This window comes from Sinocyclocheilus grahami, unplaced genomic scaffold, assembly GCF_001515645.1.
Source record: "Sinocyclocheilus grahami isolate Dianchi unplaced genomic scaffold, SAMN03320097.WGS_v1.1 scaffold584.1, whole genome shotgun sequence".
In the NCBI taxonomy this organism is placed as follows: domain Eukaryota; kingdom Metazoa; phylum Chordata; class Actinopteri; order Cypriniformes; family Cyprinidae; genus Sinocyclocheilus; species Sinocyclocheilus grahami.
Window position 1 is genome coordinate 248,700 of NW_015505763.1, and position 21,951 is coordinate 270,650.

The 21,951-nt window shown below is 39.0% G+C and overlaps 1 protein-coding gene across 2 annotated transcripts in view; it reads right to left on the bottom strand.

Annotated features, from left to right (window-relative positions):
• rxraa (retinoid X receptor, alpha a) overlaps positions 1–21,951 on the bottom strand; it is a 176,849-nt gene that overhangs the window by 72,416 nt on the left and 82,482 nt on the right. For both annotated transcript variants that reach the window (XM_016240203.1, XM_016240202.1), the window contains exon 2: positions 15,834–15,938. In XM_016240203.1, coding sequence (XP_016095689.1) covers positions 15,834–15,938 — 105 coding nt within the window. The remainder of the gene's footprint in view (positions 1–15,833; positions 15,939–21,951) is intronic.

Below are 21,951 nucleotides of genomic sequence, written 5' to 3' on the forward strand. Positions count from 1 at the left end.
AGCATATTTACAGATGAAACTGACCTGCACTTGAAACCCTGAACAGTAGTTTTGCTTCTCGGCTCCATTAGTGCGCTTCCACAGTCCACTCAATTCTCTCTCTCGCATTGATTACTCTGATCCAAACCATTTGGCGGAGGCGCGGAGAGCACGCGAGCAGAAGCATTGCCAGTCACGACTAACTGATTCATGATTTATTAGAGATTTAATTATCGAATGGCGAATTGGAATGGAAATAATCGCTTTAGTACATTCGGCAGGCAACTATACGATAATAATATTAAAATAGCGGGCCAAATCGGCTGCCAGGCCACCGGGAATGTCCCGGTTCTCCTGATGGCCAGTCCACGCCTGATTTTCACAGACACGCAGAATGTGCAGGATTCATATATTGTCTTTTTGCGGCTTAATATTCACAGACACTAGTCCATATCGCGTTTTGATTCAAGTGTACTGACCTGTGGCATATTCCGTCCGCGTTAGGCTATAGGAATTCCGTTTCTTATGACTGGATTCTACAAACCAGGCTGTGTTTTCCGCATCGCGGAAATTATAGGGCCGTATGTCCCAGTAGTCAGCGCAATTTGGGAAAAAAATCAATTAAATGTGGATGTGTGTAAATATTCAAATGTAATCCCCTTTGTAATCGTTAACATTTTCATAAGTAACTGTAATTTAATTCCTTATGACTGGATTCTACAAACCAGGCTGTGTTTTCCGCATCGCGGAAATTATAGGGCCGTATGTCCCAGTAGTCAGCGCAATTTGGGAAAAAAATCAATTAAATGTGGATGTGTGTAAATATTCAAATGTAATCCCCTTTGTAATCGTTAACATTTTCATAAGTAACTGTAATTTAATTCCAAATTTTTTCTTAGTAACTGTAACAGATTACAGTTAAATTTTTTTGTAATTAAATTACGTAACGCCGTCACATGTAACTAGTTACTCCCCAACACTGGCCAAGAGCAATTACATGATGAAGGCTTGACAACAGTAGGAATCAGCTGCTGTTTCGCTGCTTGCTTGGAGACCATAAGTCTATGTCTCCTCTCCTGCATCCTCATTGCTACTGTGTGCTCAGCCAATCAACTGCACAATGAAGCAAGATAAATGGGAATTACCCACAAGGCAAAGGTTAATGTCTTTCGAACCGATCTGCACTCATTCTATCAACAAAAGGAGGAGATCAAAAAGCCTGGAGCATCTCTATTGACTCAGTGGTCCTGAGCGACTCTGTGCCTACGCTGAGGTGTGTTCTGTGGTTTGTGAAAGCCTCTGTCTGTTGCCATATGCCTGTGATTGGTAATGTATGAAGGAGAGGCTTTAAACCACTTTTGCCTTTTCCGCCATCTCTCCCTCCAAGCAATGAGCTCAAGCAACGAGCAACGGCACCAACAACTGTGACATCTGTTCTGCAGAAAAGGCCCGACGGATTACATGTCAATTACAACAAAGAGCCCGGAGTCCCGATAAATGACAGCCTGCAGAGCTCCTTTGTGGTACAGAAGAAAAGTGAACATTTATTGGCTTGCTGTATTCACATGTATTTGTAAACAGATGTGAAAATGGCTAAGAAAGAATATTAGTTTGACTGTAAACAGGCCCGACGACTGAAGCATTTATCTGGGGAAATTAAAGCATTTTTATGCATTTGTTTACGGAGATAAGAAATCAAAATATAGGTCTAGGTTTGTTTGTGTTTGAGGAGCATGAGTGTATATATGTAAAGGATCCGATAATCAGTGTTAATCTCATCAACAACGTCACTGATGAAAAAAACTAAAACACTTAATTGTCATTATGCTGCTTCTTTTTTGGCTCGCTTTCATTATTGTTGAAAAAATAAACAACCTTTTAAGATGAAAAGACATCACAAAGATGCGTACATTTTACTAAAATAACTATTTAAGATTTGTTTACATTATTTAAATTACATTTGTTTACATTATTTAAATTACAAAAAGCACAATCTTTTTCTTCTTGTTTTCGTTATTGTTCACAAAATAAAAAAAACGTTGAAAACGAAAAAGGCAACTACATTTTACTTTTAACTGTTTGTTTTTGACATATCACCATATATACCAACAAACATGTTTGTTTAAATTACAGGCAAAAAAAAGTTTAATTATCATTACGATGATTATTTTTTTAAAGCTGTTTTTCATTATTGTTGACAAAAACATTTGAAGCAGAAAAAGATGCATTACGAAGATGAATAAATTTTTACTTAAACTATTTGAGGGGTGTTTACTATTTACTTAAACTATGTGGGTGTGTTTTTATCACATTTGTGTCTGCTTTAACTTCAGGCTCTTCCTTTTGCCCTTAGCACAAACAGGAAGTCTCTAGGCTCTCTTCCTGGAGAGAAGCGCAGTGGGATATGCACACACACACACTTATAAATGCAGGTTTTATGAGAACACTCGTTCATACACAGATCTTGACAGCAGTCTCGTTCCTTCAATCTTTAACACATGCGCGCACACACAAACACACACAGTGTATTTAAATTATTGCTCTAAAAGCCTTGTTAAGTTTAATAGAGAGACTGGGTGTCCACATTGAGACAATAAAAAAAAGGCAAAAGACCTAATGAAAACGAACAATGTTCAGATGTATTCCTGCACACTGAAGCAAAAACACATGCTCAAAATGCCCTTTTTACAAATACACTTCTGTCTGAGGGGAGGTGTGTAACACATTTGTGACCACTTCCAAATCTCTGCACATAAAACACAGATTTCAGATAGCATTAAAATCGCAAATTGCAGCTGTCGTTGTTGTCGTTTAGCGACATTGAATTCAAAACAGAACACAGAGCAGAGAAGTGAAATGTTCAAAATCCTCTTTTGCTCTGAGGTGTTTGTCACTCTAGGTACTAAAACCGGTGTCGTTCAAAAGCTAACTTTAACTAACACCCCCAGGACAGTACCTTTACACACCACCCTGCTAGAAAATCCAGTTTATCATGGTGGCTGGTTTCTAGCTAGTCCAAGCAGGTCATTTGCTCTTTCACACCAGTTATCAGCTGGTCAACCTCACATCATGTTACAAAAAAACAGCTTGACCACCAGTACATAGCACAAACAGGAAGTCTCTAGGCTCTCTTCCTGGAGAGAAGCGCAGTGGGATATGCACACACACACACTTATAAATGCAGGTTTTATGAGAACACTCGTTCATACACAGATCTTGACAGCAGTCTCGTTCCTTCAATCTTTAACACATGCGCGCACACACAAACACACACAGTGTATTTAAATTCTTGCTCTAAAAGCCTTGTTAAGTTTAATAGAGAGACTGGGTGTCCACATTGAGACAATAAAAAAAAGGCAAAAGACCTAATGAAAACGAACAATGTTCAGATGTATTCCTGCACACTGAAGCAAAACACATGCTCAAAATGCCCTTTTTACAAATACACTTCTGTCTGAGGGGAGGTGTGTAACACATTTGTGACCACTTCCAAATCTCTGCACATAAAACACAGATTTCAGATAGCATTAAAATCGCAAATTGCAGCTGTCGTTGTTGTCGTTTAGCGACATTGAATTCAAAACAGAACACAGAGCAGAGAAGTGAAATGTTCAAAATCCTCTTTTGCTCTGAGGTGTTTGTCACTCTAGGTACTAAAACCGGTGTCGTTCAAAAGCTAACTTTAACTAACACCCCAGGACAGTACCTTTACACACCACCCTGCTAGAAAATCCAGTTTATCATGGTGGCTGGTTTCTAGCTAGTCCAAGCAGGTCATTTGCTCTTTCACACCAGTTATCAGCTGGTCAACCTCACATCATGTTACAAAAAAACAGCTTGACCACCAGTACAGATGGTAGCTGGTATGTTGCTAGTCTAAGATGGTCTACCAGCTTGCCAGATAAAAACCATGCTGGACCAACTAATGACCAACTTGAAACAGCTAACAACAATAATAACAATAAAAATAATAATAATAATAAACAGTCTGAACCAGCTAGAAAAAAAAAATAGGACCAGCTAATAACCATCTTCGACCAGCTTAGTCTAAACTGGTCATCCAGCCACCATGTTCCAAAATCCACCTTACATGCTGCTGGTAGCTAGTTTGTTAGTCTAAGATGGTCTACCAGTTTGCACCAGCTAATGACCATCTTATAACCATCTCGGACAAGCTTATAGACAGATTGAACCAGCTAAAGCCAGCTTGGACCAGTTAGAAACCAGCATCAATGTTCCAAAACACAGTTGCCAGTTTATAATGGATGTTCCAGCGCGACACATTTCTGTAACTGGGGGAAAAAGCTGCAATGTTGGGTGAAAACGTTCCATGATCCATAATTTACAAGTTTAGCCTTTAGCCAATTAAATCAGGAGACAACACGTTGTTTGCAACTCTGACCCACAATTAGCTGAAAGCATGTAATCTGGTTACTTGCGTGTAATCTAGTTACTTGCGATAAATCACAGTTTACACTGGGTTTATTTCGCTCTGATGACAGGTGACGCACGGGATACAAAAAGCATGAAAATGACAGTATTTTTAAAAAGCTTTTCATTCAAGCTGAAAGACCAACAGGATCTGACTAGAAAAGAGAAGACCCGAGAAAAGGTTTTTAATTTTAGAGTGTTAATCTTCATTTGAATCAATGCAATGAGGAACTAAGAAAGACTTTGACAGATTACAAGCAGAAGAAACAAAAGGACACTGGCTGCATGTCCACAATCATCGCAAACTTGAGGACACCGTCATTCTTTTGTGAATTCTGCCTCATTTTATCACCTGTTAAAGATTGAAAATTCTTCCAGTTGTGACGTTTGAAACCTGTCCGCCACAGATAAGCAACACTGACAGGAACGAAAGAGAAATTGACTCTCACAAACACAAAAAAGTCCCATAACTCAGTTATTCCTCTTGGCATAAACACACAGAGAGTACTTGCTACCTGACAGACCCTCAGCCATTCGCAGATGGATGGGCAAAGCCGGTCCTGCTGCTGCTGGGGAAAGATTTACCCGTGATTGTGCATAGCGTGAACGTCGTGTGCATTTTACGTTTTATAGTAACTGATCACTAGCCAAGCGTCCAATCCAGATGTGAGCCTGTTATCGATCTGCTTTGAATTTAAAAGTGCCTAAACCTGTACGGTTGACATCCCTTACCAGATCATATGAGAGTCAGGGTTTTGAATAACTGAGCTGCGAGCGAGCGAGCGTGTCGGGTGAATTAGTGCTATAAAAAGCTAACCGCACGGCTCGTTGCTATTGTGTAATCATGCTGATCTTCCACACACATGTCCACTGCATATCGGAATATATTAGGCCAGGTGGCGAGAGAGGTGTTAATAATCAGCGGCGTGCGTGCATTAGCAGCTTGGGTTACCAACAGCTGCCTCATTTGCCATTTCTGATCAGAGTATTATTGGAAAAGCAGGAGCTGTGTGAACTCTGATAATCTGTGTTGGCGGAGAGACTGAATACCCATGATGTGAGCGAGCCACATGGCTCCCTGTTGAGGATAGAGCCACAATGGCCCAGAGGGCTATACTGTAATCAGATGCGGGACGACGCTCAGTAAAACCGCAGAAACATTGTCGGCACAGCTGGAGGAACAGTTGTCCACTCTCGGATGGAGATTAAAGACATAATCAAGGCAGCATGCACACACAAATATATATAAAGGACTGTAATCCAGAAAAAGGGAAAGCCTTGTGGAGGTGTCTCTTTATGCTAATCTCTGCTTTAAATCCTGATCGTTTCCTCTGCATTCAGACATCCTCGCTTGAAAAGCATTAGCAGATAGGGACACAGTGTTCTGAGACAGTCAGGCAGCTTTCATATGCATTAAAACAGCCCTCGCTACAGTCACGTACACATGGTTAACCCTTTCCTGGGACCGACCTCTTCTCTTAAAGAAAAGAAGTAGAAGGAGGAGTAAATGAGAGATAGATGACTAGCTCAGCTAGACATGAAACACGAACCATCCACCCAGACGAGACAACAGGAAAGCACCTTTCCTAGAATGAGTTATGCACACCAGTTACCCACAATCCTTCCCTGTAGGCCATTAAAGAGAAGGAAAAGTCATTTTTCAAGAGTAAGCAGGATTTCAGTAGCCTAAACAGGTGCACCATGTGAAGAAATGGCATCCTAAATTGACTTGAAAAAAAAAAAACACTATATAAATATTTAACACACATACATATATATATATAAAAAAAAAAAAGAGTACATTTTCGAATCTCTAGGAAATATCTATCAGTGTGCCCAAAAACTTAACATCGAATTCATAAAGTCCTATAGAACAAAGTTTTGTTTTTTTTAATTCACAACTGTATGTCCCTGAACAGCAGAGCACCAAAACAAGACATTTCCATTAGCTGTAGAAGCACCAAACATTCACTTTCAGTGCAAACACGGGCAACAAGTAACACCTTCATCCCATTCAGACTGTATCCCAGCATGCTTTGCAGAAAATTAGCACACTCGGCCGGTCCTGCTGCTAACTGTATGACATTGTAAGGTCGCAATCTTTCTTTCAGTGACCTCTTGCCCTCTTTGACCTGTATCAAAAGTTGTCGTGGATGGCAGGTGTTTGAACGTTGACCTTGCCCTTCATGAGATCAGCTTTGGTGCCATTTGGATCAAACAATCGCTCCAGCTGCCTAGTTTTTATACTTTCCATTAGTTTTAGTAATTGTGTTGTATTTTGCAATTTTTATTTATTTATTCATTTGTTTGTCAATTTGAAGTAACAATTTTTATGATTTTAGTTTTAGGTTATATAATGAATTATCTTTGTACTTGTCTTTTATTTACTTTATTTTATTTTCACTACCGTTCACAAGTTTGGGGTCACTTTCTATTTATCAAAGAATCCTGAAAAAATAAAAAAATCAATAAAGTAATACAGTTTCCACAAAAATGTTAGGCAGCACAACTGTTTTCAACAATGATAATAGTAAGAAATGTTTCTTAAGCAGCAAATCAGTACATTAGAATGATTTCTGAAAGATCATGTGACACCAGGGCTTCAGACTGCGACCAAATGGTCACATTTTGTGACCATTTTTTCTACCTGTGCGACTAAATTTTGTAAGCGGTCGCACTGGCATGACCACCGCGTTGTTTAAACTCATAAGCGCTGCCATTTCTGTTGCATATGTGAAACATCAAACGGCAAACGAAACGGGGGGGGGCAGTAACACAGACAGCAAGTTTATTTTTATTTTTGTTTTAATTTGCGTTATCTTTGCTGTTTACCTCACATTATGCTATGGAGGCTCTCTTTTATTTTTTATTTTTTATTTGATTCCTCAGTGTTTGCTAAACGTTCTGTAATTTACTAGTCTGTATATAATACAGCATGTGGTGTATGCCATGCCTCATCTTATTCATTTTTGTTAATAAACGTTTTGTGAGCTTGTTTGTCATTGTATCTTACTTTTTTATTGTTGTTGTGCTTTTTAAATGAGAATAACAATGAATCCATTTTTTGTTTTAGTCTTAAAAAGTGAAAGGTATAGATGTAAGCAAAACAGACAATTATCTTTTCTTGTAAAACGTGACAAGATCGCAAATTCAAAAGAGAAAGCATCCGAAGCCCACGGCTTATAACATAGCAAAAGAGGAACTCCCGTTCACAAATAATAATATAACACTATAAATACTAATAAAAAAGAACAGGTTGAATGTTGACCTCTTTTGTTTCCATATAACTATAAACTATGATAAAAAGTTCATCTGCATGCATAGATTAATCCCATGCTGTAAAAAAAAAAACCGCGACCTAATCATGTGCTCATGCGACCAACTGAGAAAGTGTCGCAAGAAAAACGACCAGTTGGAAGAAAGAGTCTGGAGCCCTTGACACTGAATACTGGAGCAATGGCTGCTGAAAATTGCATCGCAGGAATATATTACATTTCTAAATATAATAAAATATAAAACAGTTCTTTTAAACTGTTATCATTCTTCACAACATTACTGTTTTACTGTATTTGTGATCAAATAAATGCAGCCTTACTGAGCAAAAGAGAACTTTTAAAAACATTTTTTAAAAGTGTTACTGACCCCAAAATTTGGAACAGTTGTATGCTTTAATAAATATCCTAATTCTGTCAACAAAACCTCTGAAAATAGCTTAGAATCCTCAAATTCATACTCAAAATGTCTTTCTGCGTCAAAATCACTCAAAATGATGGAGTGGGTCATACATGCATAATTTGTCCAATTTTTGCATAAGATTCCCAAAGACCTTTGACTTTTCCCCCATCCATCCCAAAGGAGATATCAGCACTAAAGAACATCAGTTTAAACATCAGCATGCACAGTGAACCTATGCGTGTCTGATCCAGAGCATCCTGTTGTCCCTGGCAGGATGGGGCTCATGCATATTGGAATCAGATGACATCAGTGGAGGCGTCCATCCAAATAACACTTGGAGCTCGTCTTCCATAAACATACGCACACATAAACAAGCAAATCACACACAAACAGCCAGTGTACTGCACTTTGAAGGGTCTGTATCCTTCAGTCACAGATAAGTGAGAAGCTCTGGGCATAACTACTGTAATTTATGTGCAGACAGCCGCACGCAATCGTGCAGAAGAAAACCAGGATCAATAAATAAATCGCCCAGATTAGCTTGTTCCTTTCGAAGGGCCTCAATGAATGTTATTGTTGTAAGACTCCAAATATGCAACAATATCTTGTTGCGCAACCTGAAAAAAAAAAAAAAAAGGTTCTGACGCCGCAATATATCACATCTTCAACTGTTTTTATGTGTCACCCTAAGTGTGATCCTAAAACAATGCTTGGTGCAAACAAATAATACAGTCTATTTATTTGTAATATTTTACTGCGGTTGGAAAGACCATGAAATCTCGCTCCAATTCCAGCGGTCAACTGCACTATAAACACATCTAATCTTAGAGAGAAAAAGGCAACAAGGCTTAAAGGGGTCATATGATGCGATTTCAATTTTTCCTGTCTCTTTGGATTGTTACAAGCTCTTGGTGCATAAAGAAGATCTTCATATAGTGTTTTTCAAGAAACGCCAGCCTTTTGTTTTCATTTAACTCACTCAAGTTCACATTCTAGAGTCTAGTTGAAAACACAACAAAAGAGATGGAAATGCCATCTGGTGTGTGAATTACTCACGTTTAGAGGAACAACCTGTTTATTAAGCAAAGGTAGTTTGCTAGACCGTTCAAGAAGTTCAAACTGTATAGCATGGCACTAGCAAAGCCATGGGTTTGATTCCCATTAACAGTTAAAATGTATAAAGCGTAACATGGTAAACTGATAAAATGGAATAAAATATAATATAAAATAAAATAATAAGTAAGGGATAATGTACATCCAGATGGTTGTTAATCACAGAGTAACCCCCGACAGGGTTCGCGGAGAGGTCTTGTATTAACCTGAAGGGGGTTATTCAGTGATAACAACCGGCTGGATGTACATTATCCCACTTATTACAAGGCTACTTGCCACATAATTAAATAATTAGACACGAAATATTGATTTGATTTGAAATATTTGAACACAAAGCTTCCGTGAACACAGCAGTTGCGAGCAAGTGGCAAGTTCAAACTAGACGGACATTTAAGGGATACGGTGCAGTTACACAACATTTCACAACATAAATAATTGACAATAAAAGATTTAAGACGAAAAATTTTTAAAAGCTTACCAGTTTGTTATCTTAAAATACATTACAGCGAGTCCGCGATACCAGGATGACATAATTCAATAATTATACACAATTTTTAATCAACTTATATTTTATTAGCTAAACAAATGCAAAGCTTCCACCAAGAAAAACTGTCCCTGGCAGTATAGCGCCGACTTCAGTTACCCGGATGAGCCGGTGTTATCAGCTTTTACCAGTTGTTATCGAGGGATAACATACCTCGGAATGTCACGACTGACCAATCAGAATCAAGTATTCCACAGAGCCGTGTAATAAAATAAAATAAAATAAAATGCAATTTCAGAAGCTTTCTTTGAAATCACATGCACCATTTAATCTTTCACAATAAGACCAGTAAAATGCATTTAAAAAAATAAGTCCAATAAGTGAACAGGGTTAATTTTGATTTCATGTTGGCTTCAAAAGTGACCTCAAGCTGTGATCACTAGTAAGTAACATTTAATGATGAATCAGACAGAGAGAGCCAGGGAAAGGCTGCGCATCCCAGAGGGCAGTGAGATGCAGAGCGTTGTCGCCCATCCACCCCCCTCGGTCAGCTGTGACAATGAGATAGGATTTCACTGTGATGGTGGCACAGAAAGATTAAGAGCTCAAAGATTTATCAAAGGCTTAGTCGCTCCAATTTTTTTCCTGACCCAGACACAACGAGCGGCTGCGGTCACACTGTGCCAATGTGAGTGCTACTTACTCCGTTTCTAACTCTTTCCCTTTTTTTTGGGGGGGGGGGGGGGGGTCTTTTGCTTCCTCCTTCAATTTTGGCCCTATCTCTTGAAAACTTTTGCCACTTACACTTTTGTTTCACACTCCCCATGCTCTTACTGTCTCTCTGATCAGTTGGCATGTCATTGTAAAAATGTCAGCTAGGCTCACCTTTAGAGACAAACACACACACACACACAGATCCCTGTATAAATCTATTTCAGACACACTCCAAAAAAAAAAAAAAAAAAAGAAGCTGACCAATCCAAATTGTCTAAGCTCTAAGCTTTTTAGGCCACATTGTGTGTTGTCCTGCAGTCATCTGAGGTAAAAGTGTGGCTATGTGTTTGTACTGACGGTCTAAGCCAGTCTATATCAGTATTTGCTCTTCATTTAGCCACAAAAAAATAAAAAATAAATAGAGGAAAAAAAGGCATGCACCATGGTACCAAATCTTACACAAGGGGTCGTCTATGACAATACAGTACTAAACATAAAACATATTCTTTAAAAATATATCTATCCATCGATAGTACTAATACTAATGTTATTGTTGTATCAATAATGATTATTACTATTATTAATACAACTAATAAATTATTACACATCCATTGGCATATTATTAATATACTATTACTACTACTACTAATTATTATTATGAATAGAGTGACAATAAGAATTATCATCATCATCATCATCATCATACTAAAGAACAATAACCAGTAAAATATCTGTAATATATATAGGTCAAACTGATCTCTACGTCAAATTCTAATTTTAATCAGTGTTCTTCTCTGAGCTGGAGAATATTTCAAGATACTTCATCACATCAAGGATAATAGCTCTAGAAATGTCTGTTCAATGGCCTGCATTACATTGTCTTCTGACAGAGACACTACACTCTCTGCTAATAGATCACAGCTCCTGACGTCTCTGATCCCCAAAAAAAATCTATTTAAAGCCAATATCACAGATGCATCCTCCATCATTTTCATTTCAAGAGGCATGGGCATTGTAACACTGGACATGAAAGCAATCTGCTTTCAATTAGCTGGTAGATTAGCACAAAACATGCTTGACCGTGTCATGTGGTAAAATCCATCACAGTGAGCCACACAACTCCCACTTTGCTTCCAGTGTTTACACGGGGCTGATGAGGGAATAAAGTAAAACGTCTCCCCAGATGAGATCATTCTGATCAAATTTCTTTTCACTTCTCCTTATTACAGTCCCGACGTGTGGAATGTACTCATTGGTGCGGATACCGTGGGTGGCTGGAGTTTTTAGGACCGCCGCCAGGTCTTTATCAAATAGCTGATGAAAATGAACTTCGAAATCCAATTAGCCCAAACCCTTTTGGCAGCCACAACCTAAATAATGACAGACTGCAGGCCCGCCATGAGAATATAAACCAACATGAGTACACATGACATAAAGTAATAAAAAATGGCCGCCAAATTGTTATTTCTCCACTGGGTTACCTTTGAAGCACAGTTTAAATAAATAAGACCATTAAAATGCAAGTGCACTGGGTAGTGATGAATTTGAGAGCGAATAAAGGGTCCGACTCAATCAACAAGTTGGAGTTTCCAGGCCCCTCTCTGGCAGCCCCAGGCCAACAGGAAGTGGCGAGGGCGTGTGTGGACGGCAACCAGAGCCAATTAAAAAAAGGGGAGTGCTGAACATGTCGTAGTTAATGAGCTCCTTTCCTTGGCCTCCCTCACCTTTTGACCCCACATTGCCCCTTCCTCTTCCCGTGCGACCACAAGGTCTACAAACACATGCTTTGGTCTCGGAAACCTGACCACATTCCCTTTTTGTCTTTCTGTAGGCTGATGGCGATGTTCCACTGAGCTAAAACACACTCACCACAAGTAAAACGAGCCTGTCCTTGTCATTTATGGGGTTAATTCTACCGCCACTTGCTGTAACGGGGCTGTAAAAGTTGTTTCCAAGAACTCGGGACAATAAATAGCCTCCAAATTAATTGGGAAAATTTATGAAGCCATGGGATGCACCATGAACCAACCGACATAATTAAGTGTGGCCAGAAGTAATAAGGCTTGGCTTTGGGCCGTAACTGGAGCTTAAATTAAGTGATGTCAATAAAAAGTGAATAATTAAAGAAAAAGAACCACACACCTGAAGGGGAAAGTGGTCCGAAATAAACCTGACTAAACCCTCGTCCTTACCCAACCCTAATGAAACAACAAAAGATTGAGCCAGCAATCATCTCCCTCTGCCCGCTACAGAAGTGGTCCTGTCATTGGGGCTCTCCAAACATGGACCATATGTGAGTTCAGCGCTGGCAATCAGACTCCATTATGAAGCAGGCGGCTGAGTTCATCAGGAAAAAATTAGCCCACCACTAGGTCGAGCGCTCCCATTGGCCAGTTGCGCGGAGCTCTGTGTTTGAGGGCACCCCAGACATTCCTGCGGATAATCTTTTCCATTCCTCTGCTCACTGCAGCAAGAAAAGCCCAAATTGCAGCACAAGGACGGTATTGTGAGGCCCCTCTGCAGCCGCTTTTTAAGTGCTCCCTCTTGCGCACTTCATACGAGCGCGTTCCTTTTTAAAAAATAATAATAAAAAAACGAACACCTTTGAAACTAAGTTGGAACTGAAAGAGGATGTTGCATTTCTCACGGTCCCTTTCCAATAAGGGTAAATTTTGTGAAAAAAAAAATAAAAAATACCTGAAACAATGTACAGGTGCATCTCAATAAATTAGAATGTTGTGGAAAAGTTCATTTATTTCAATAATTCAACTCAAATTGTGAAACTCGTGTATTAAATAAATTCAATGCACACAGACTGAAGTAGTTTAAGTCTATGGTTCTTTTAATTGTGATGATTTTGGCTCACATTTCACAAAAACCCACCAATTCACTATCTCAACAAATTAGAATACTTCATGTTGAAGGCCAACAATTCACTAAAAATGTTTTTTTATATTGGTCTTATGAAGTATTCTAATTTGTTGAGATAGTGAATTGGTGAGTTTTTGTGAAATGTGAGCCAAAATCATCCCAATTAAAAGAACCAAAGACTTAAACTACTTCAGTCTGTGTGCATAGAATTTATTTAATACATGAGTTTCACAATTTGAGTTGAATTACTGAAATAAATGAACTTTTCCACGACATTCTAATTTATTGAGATGCACCTGTAAAACCACTGGAAGCCAAAGTGCTGCCACATCAGGGATTCAGATCTCCCCGGGTGACGTTCGTTTTCCTGCTTCCTTCGCCAACGAACCCATGTCATCTTCCTTGCTCTAATGTGTGACTTTGGTCACCACAGTACAAGCAACAAGCTAAGACTGGAACACATCCTCTCGCTTTGAAGAGATTTACGGAAACACATTCCCTAATTAGAAACACAGCTATTACTACTTCTATAAAAGAGCGACTCCAGTTAGGCTAGCCACCACACCAGACCGCAGGGTTTCCACAGTAACCGTTTCACCACGAACAGACTGCTGAGCACCATGCAGGTTTTAAAGACTGGTTCTCCACAATCTCTATTATGGGCTTTGGAAAAGACAATATGTAGACAGAAATCATTTTCATAGGCAAAATCATTTCTGTTGCCAAAGTTCTCTGGAGCGTTTTAAGACCACCACGCCAGTTTGCGGAAATATTTAAATTTTTTTACAAATAGAATGACTTCAGTGTGAATGGCTCCAAGCAACTAATCCAAAGAATCCTCTTTGTATACGATCTATAAGTAGCCCTTTGTTGTGAGTGATGTGTGCGGACTGTCTGTAGTAGCTATTGAAAGATGCTTGCCGTGCCTTTCAGGGTTGAGAGAGTATAAAACTGCAATTAAAAAAAAATGCATTCAATCAATCACATGGGTACATGAGGGAGAAAAGAGCCTTAAACTTGTGCTTCTGAGCAAACATTTAACCCTATGGGACTTTGTAAAAATGGATTTAATAAAATACGCCAAGATGTGACTGTCGAAACCAATCCTTCTTAAAAAGCTAAATCAAAGAGAAGAATCAAAATGGTATTCCATTTTAATAGCATATGGATGAGGTCTCCCACAACGCACTTGACACATGTGTGGGGTCACTGTTATACATATACAGCAGTGGTTCTCATCTGGTGTTGAAAAAAGGTTGCATATAGGTTCAGATGGGGAAAAAAGCGATGCAAAATGCAATTAATTAAATGCAAGGAACCATATTGATTGTGCATATGTGGAATAGCAAAACAAATGAGCTTATCAATTTTTAAAAGTTATGTGTAAACATTTTACATATTATTTGTTTTTGATGTTAAAAGTAATCTGTCCAATCAAGTATTTTGCCACAAATTAATTTGTCAATTAGCTGAACTCAGTCAAAATATATACAGGTTGCATATCATGTCCTCATCCAAAACTATAAAATGTATTCATTTCAGCGTTTCTTTTTTTTTTGGAAGGACATTTGCATTTGTATGATGAAAATTTTTAGTGCTGTTTGGTCATTACTTGCTGCACAATGTAAAATCTAGACACAAAACCAGAGGAGAACCACCATCCTACAGGATACTGAACTGAATCGATTCATTAGTCATGAGAAGAACCAGTTCATACGAGTCATTTGGTCACATACTATACATTTTGCGCTGTATGTTTGCAAAGACGAGGCAATAAATGTCATGTAACAAAACATGTTTACATCCAAGCCAACAGCAATCCATTCCCCACATACCACAGGGTCACAGCTGGAATCTGCAGTAATGCTGCCCCATAAGGATCCCTCAGAGAAGACCGGTTGCTAACATGTCCATCAGCCCTTTAAACTAATATAACAAACTGCAAATCACACACTGCAGGACCAAAACATAAGGAGGGGGGCAGGGAGCCAGACACTAATTCAGATTAGAGGGTGTATTTGTGTATGTATGCATGTGGTGCAAGACGTGTCTTGTTTCTTGCAAACGCAGACATACTACAAGACCAGACATATTTGGCATGAGTAATAGCCAAGCACAGTGGAAATCCGTTTAGGGCTCTAAACATGACTTCAATGCATAGATTTATGCATGTATCTTGAGTGTTCTTCAAAGTAAGAACCATAAGGTTTCATGGGAAGAGTTGGCGCATTTGTATATGTATGCATGTGGTGCAAGACGTGTCTTGTTTCTTGCAAACGCAGACATACTACAAGACCAGACATATTTGGCATGAGTTATAGCCAAGCACAGTGGAAATCCGTTTAGGGCTCTAAACATGACTTCAATGCATAGATTTATGCATGTATCTTGAGTGTTCTTCAAAGTAAGAACCATAAGGTTTCATGGGAAGAGTTGGCGCACACAAAAAGACAGGATTATTTTATAGTGGAGCTACAGAGCTGCCAAAAGACTGCTGTTATTGCTGTAAGTTTATGCTCTGTGGAGAACGTAAGCGTATGTGTAGTTCTGAATATGCATAGGTTACCTGTAGAAAGCCTGCGTTGATGAAGAGCACACATTCCGCTGAAACACGTGCATGCTTCTGCTCGTCCTCTCTGAGGTGGCATCGAGCAATGGGGTTTCAGGAACCCTACGGGAAAAACACATGAGAATGGATTTTTACTACATGCATCATAATGATTCACAATGACAAAGCTAATTCATCAACATAATTGTAATGTCAATTAGACATTGGGGAAAACGTTGATTAACACACCTATATTACACAGAAACATTAATGTAATACAAATAATATTAACTATTAACATTAATAAATAACTTTAATCTGCACAAAATTAATGCAACATGAAATAACTAAAACAATGAATTCACAATAATATATTAAAAATTATTCTTTAAAAATGTAACACACACACATATATATATATATATATATATATATTACATTCTATATATAATTACATACAATAAATTAAATAAATTTTTTGCAAATAAATAATCAAGAATTGTCATTTTAGGGTTACATTTTGGTCACGCTGTCCTCTCTAATGTAAAAAATGCACTTCTGATTGGCCACTTCAATACCAGACTGGCAGACTTGTCAGAGCAGATGCTTATTTGCCCTTTATATTTGAAATGGATCTTTTAAAGCAACATAATTTGACTCATCCTGCCTCACATATTGCCATCTATTTGCCACAGTAAGCCCCAGCCGACCCCTCACATTTCCAGTTTTGCCCTATTCTCTGACCCACAACCCCAGAGGCTGCCGAACATTCGGGCTGGGGCTAAAAAAGGCTGGGGGGAGTTAAGAAAGGAGCAGGGGTGATATCGGAGGCAGACGACTCAGTATGGGCAAAAGGCCAGATGATACAGGCATGCCTGCAGGGGTCGGGGTAAAAAGCCATGCTGTGCATCTCAGGGGTTTTAGGCCATTCCTCACACCAGGACCTCTTCTCTGGTACAATGGGTTAACTGATATCATCACCCATGTGGCGAGAGATCACAGAATGGAACCCGCAAGGGCTTTGCTGTCAATCAATATTTAAGACAATCTTAAAGGTACAGGTTCATCCACAACTAAACGGTACTCTATGACTTTCTTTCTTCTGTGGAAAACAAAAGTTCAATTTAAGGAATATCGTAGATTTCAACAATAAACAAAAAAAAAAAACCCTTTTAAAGTATAGCAGTCTATATGATTTGTGTGCAGCGTGTCTTCTAAATAAACAAAATCACTGCTTTGAGATCTTTTCAATGAGTCAGGTAATCCAGTTCACAAAAACTAGTCTAGTAGTCTAAAAGTTCCTGAATTAGACTGACATGGTTCTCATGTCAACTCACTGACTCAATTGTCCAGTTTCAGAAATGGTTTGGAGTTACATAAAGGTGAATACTAAAAGACAGAATTTTAGGCTAACTAAGTACTATTAAGGAGAATTAGTCTTTTAAATCTTTGAAGTTAACAAACTATAAAAATGTCAATGTAATATCTGAAATAATGTTTAAACCAAACATAAAACTGAGAGAGCAAAATTAAACCACTCCATGCTAGCAGATAGACCGACATTTGATGATCTAACTTTTGCCATAGTCTACTTTCACATGTCAGCTGAGGATGCGTGATGACTCACAGAGCCAATGAGAGACAGGATGAGCGAGCTTGCGCTGAATGTGCACCGAATGATCTTAAAAAGCTCGTAGACCTTTCGGATCGGAGCGAACGTGAAGAGCGAAGGGGAGCCGCATCCCCCCGCTCTGGTCCCTGCTCAATAAAGCGCCTTTACTTCCACCATGAAAAACATGTCATTCCAGATGAGCTCAGTCAATGACATTTAAAACAGGCACAGGGATATTGAATTAGTTCCCCATGATAAGCTGGCTGGGATGCTGATGGTCTGGTCAAAGAGGGGGGGGATGGGACAGGAAACGGATGGACCGACTGCCTGTTAGGCGCCTGATGCAGCTGTTTGATTAAAATGACAAAAACGTGGAAATGTCAGAGAGGGACGAAGAGCCTTAGAGAAGATACCAAGGAAAGGTTAATACAGACATTAATATGAAAAAGAACTGTGAAAGCAGCTGGAGAAATTTATGAACAGCAACAAGCAAACTTGGGTTTGGAAGGACTACTTTTTGACGTTGTTTCAAACCTATTTTCTGTTATTTTTCCAAAGAACAATTTCTTAAAGTCCACAGTGCGGTTTTTGCATAGAACTACAATTCACAGATAAATAAACAAATAATAGATGACTTGTGTTCCATATTCCTAGGTCTTCTGAAGTCATATAATAGATAACTTTCCCCTTCAGTGAGCCGTTACCTTGTGAATCGTTGCAACTGGATCTCATCGAGTCTGTGAGTTGAACTTGAGATCTGAGTTTGTTCAATGTCATGAATGGATCATTATATTGAGCTAGTTATTTTCAATGAACAGATTGATCTGGTTCACAAACAGAACTAAATAGGATGTCCATGAATCAGACTAATATGCTTTTTGAGTTCAGCTCACTGACTCAATGATTTGAAGCAATTTTCATGTTAACAGTTCACTGGAGGGGAAGATTATCAGTAACTCAAATTTCCTCACACAAATCATATAAATAGAGTCTGAAAATAGCACTCGAGTTGTTGAGCTAAGCTTTTTTTTGGTCACTTTTTGTTCACTATGAACAGAATGGAATAAGCAAATGAAAACTAAAGAAACAGCAATACAGTTTCATTACAGTTTTAGAACTACATAAGGGAGTTAATAACAATTGTTCTTACTTTGTGAACTCTCTCTTTAAGAAAGTGCTGGATATTAATGCTCTTCCATATAAATTAATGTTTCTAATCTAAATGTTTTTTTAATTGTTTATCTGAAATATGCATCAATGAACAATCAGCATCATGTGAAAACCACAAGAGATTATACTAAACTGTTAAACGTATGAGCATAAGTCTGATTATAAATCAGGTGATTAGTTGTTGCTTATTGGAGAATTTGCACAGATTAAAATGTAAGCCTATTCGTAAGTGCAGTAGAAGTCTGGTAGATGCAGTAAAAAAGACAGCACATCAAAGATATTAAGTTCTCACACTTCCGCTTTCTAGGACACACTTCATCTAGCGTGTTAAACCTCAGACAATCCAGGTAGCGTAAACCAAATTAAGCATGTAATACATGGCTGAAATAAATAGGCTGTAATCAGTGACGGTCATCAAAATGAATTTAGGCCATTGGGGACACGTTTCCCTGTGGCGTATCCCTCGTTCCCTGGCTCGACTTGTCAGCAGGGCCCATTAGCTCTTGCCTAAAACCCCGACGGAGTGAATCACCTTCATTTCAGCACAACAGATTCCGTATTGTGTAACCAGTGAAGGGTGGACAATGACACATCCCTACTTGCTCTGAGCAATGTCACTGAAAATTACCGCTTTAACACATGAGCTAAGGCTCCCAGTCAACCTCGGCTTTTCCAAAAACACGGGTAATGCGGAAGGACAGGAACCTCCACAAAAAAGGAAAAGGAGAGGGGGAAAAGGAAGTTCTCAATCACAATCCCAAAGAAAAGGAATATAATGAAAACAAACACTTTTTGAAATGCACCAGATACTCGAGTTTAATATCTAAATTAGACGTCACCAACGAACGAGCTATTCTAGCCGTGTACCTTTTATTTATCGGTTTTAATCAGAGATGTGTGTAAACAGCCCACTGTGTGAATGTGTGATTGTACTGCATCTTAAACAGTAGTCTTGATGAATATTAAGATCAAGCATTCTGTCTTTTAACAGCTCCTCTGGACTCAAGCTTTATGTCTTGGTGCAAACCCCTGATTAGTCAAGTTTAATGTCTCTCTCGATTCGGTATCCTGAATCAGTAGCCAATCTGAGTAAATATACAGTGGACTGGCTCATTGCTCAAGACAATGCTCTCATGAATATTGTGCTTATAAAAATTGGCCCCTTTAATTTTTCACATCATGAAATATAATCCTGAGACAGGCTGTCATTTAAGTAGATGATGTACAGTCAGCCCGTCATATCACAAAATAAATGCCGGCATGTGGTACGGACTCCAGCTTGAGGAGGAGGAGCTGCTGAAGTTGTTTTACTGTGTGAGAAGAAAGAAACAGCAGTGATATGAGAGACTAGGCACAGCAATCAGCAGCCTGGGATGGATACAAAAATATCTGGTTGATAAGAATCAAGTATTGATAAAGGAATGTTACCGAAATGAAGGTCATCTCAACAATGGCCACGGTGCTCATGAAGGACACACAAGTTTGAATCTGACTCTGAATCTTCCTTCTCGAGTGTCTAAGCCCAAAAAAGCATTGCTTATGAAAATTCAGATTTTGTTAGACCACAGGGACAACAAGGGTCACAAGGCCACTGTGTAAGATGGGAACTGTGGTTCTTATTTGAAACAGTTTGAATTCGTTGTTGTAGTTTAAAAATTATATATTGTAGAAATGGCTCTGCTTGCAAACCTCTCCGATCTTGTTACTACGGAAATACTGTTCAATGTCAAATGTAATATAGCAACAGTAAAAACTTGGGTCTTACTAGTCTGACAGACACGGTTCAAAAGGGAAGTGTGTCAAAAAACTAAAATAAATTAATTAAATTAAAATTAAGCCAAAAAAATAGTTCTTAAAAAAGAAAATTTAAACATCAAGTTATACTCATTAATTCATCAGTTAATATAATTCGAGGCTGGATGGTATTTTTCCTCAACCAATGGCAAATCAGCTTGGTGATTCAGAAATGACACACGTCACCATTAATTTCAGTGGTTCAGGGATGCTTTGTTCAGAAGACTGAGTTGGAAAAAAGGCTTAGATCATGAAGATTCATTTAGACTGATTATCTGCAAAACTACATCTGTGCCCATCTGATTGATTACTGACTCAATTTTGTAAACACACTCTGCAGTGTCCTTTATCCTGGGCCCAATAAACAGCCTTGAGAGCTCAGAGAAGCATGGGCGTAGAGCATTCCTCACGTCCTTGAAAAGCCTATTGTGTTATCTTCTCTGTATTAGTGGCTAGTGACGTTAAGCAGATTGCCTCATCCTTGAATGTGGAAACTTTCAGAGAAACGCATTTTCAGTCTAATTCGAAGGACGGGGAGAATTTTTAAACAACTCTTGAACTGATAAACCAACAACCCTTTTAAAACACTCTCGCTGTGGACACACGTGCCAAATGCAGTCTTATTAGCCATGTTTCCTTGTTCTCTCATGGCCTATGAGTGTATTCCACTGTGGTGTCCAAAAGCAAACTTCAGATGTTTGCTTTTCTGCTTACAGAAATAATCAGGCAGAGAAGCCTCTCATTAGATTAAATTACCGTACTGACAGTTACGCTACATCTGACGGATGCAACCTCCATGGCGCTTTAATCAAGGCCCATCAAGGGTGACAGCCTGACTTTGTTGAGTCTCCTGGTTAAACCCCAAAAGCTACTCACTCCGATGTCTCTGGGAATCAATGACGCATGGGCATTTTCGATTTTTTCATTGGAGAACGCATGTCCTGGAAGCTGATCAGCATGAAGGAAATGTCAAACCTTTGCTCAGCAAACTGTCCGTTTCGACTGGAAACCGTCTCCCTGCACCTTTCCGTCAAGCCTTTGTTCTCTCGTCGCTCTCCTCTGAAATAAACCATGAGACGTCGCAGGCCATAACGCATTTTGACTTGACGTTTAGTCAGCGAAACTAGGTTTCCAAGAGGATTGAAAAGGAGGACAGTGTCCAGAGGTCAAGATAAAAGTGAGAGGCATAAAAAACAGGGAGGACTTGAAAAGCTTTAAGTTTTACTTGGTTAACACATTCAGTCTTTTTCTCACCCTTTTCTCACAGTGAGAGTCCCCACAGGGGGCGTAACTCTAACTCGCTCTGAAATTCCAGCCTTAACAAGGCCACTGCTGAGACCACAGGTGTTCCGGCTTGAACAATCAAAAAAAAGATGGGACAGGTCACACGGACTGACACCAGGTCTGCCTGTTGGCCCCATGCTGAGCACAGTGGTTTTAAGTGTCATGTCAAAGGCCATTCTCAGACACCACTAAGCTGATATCATCAGGTGCTTGCTGTTTTAAACTAAATACCACATTCACACCCTGCCAAACTAAGTGCCCATAAATCCATAACCA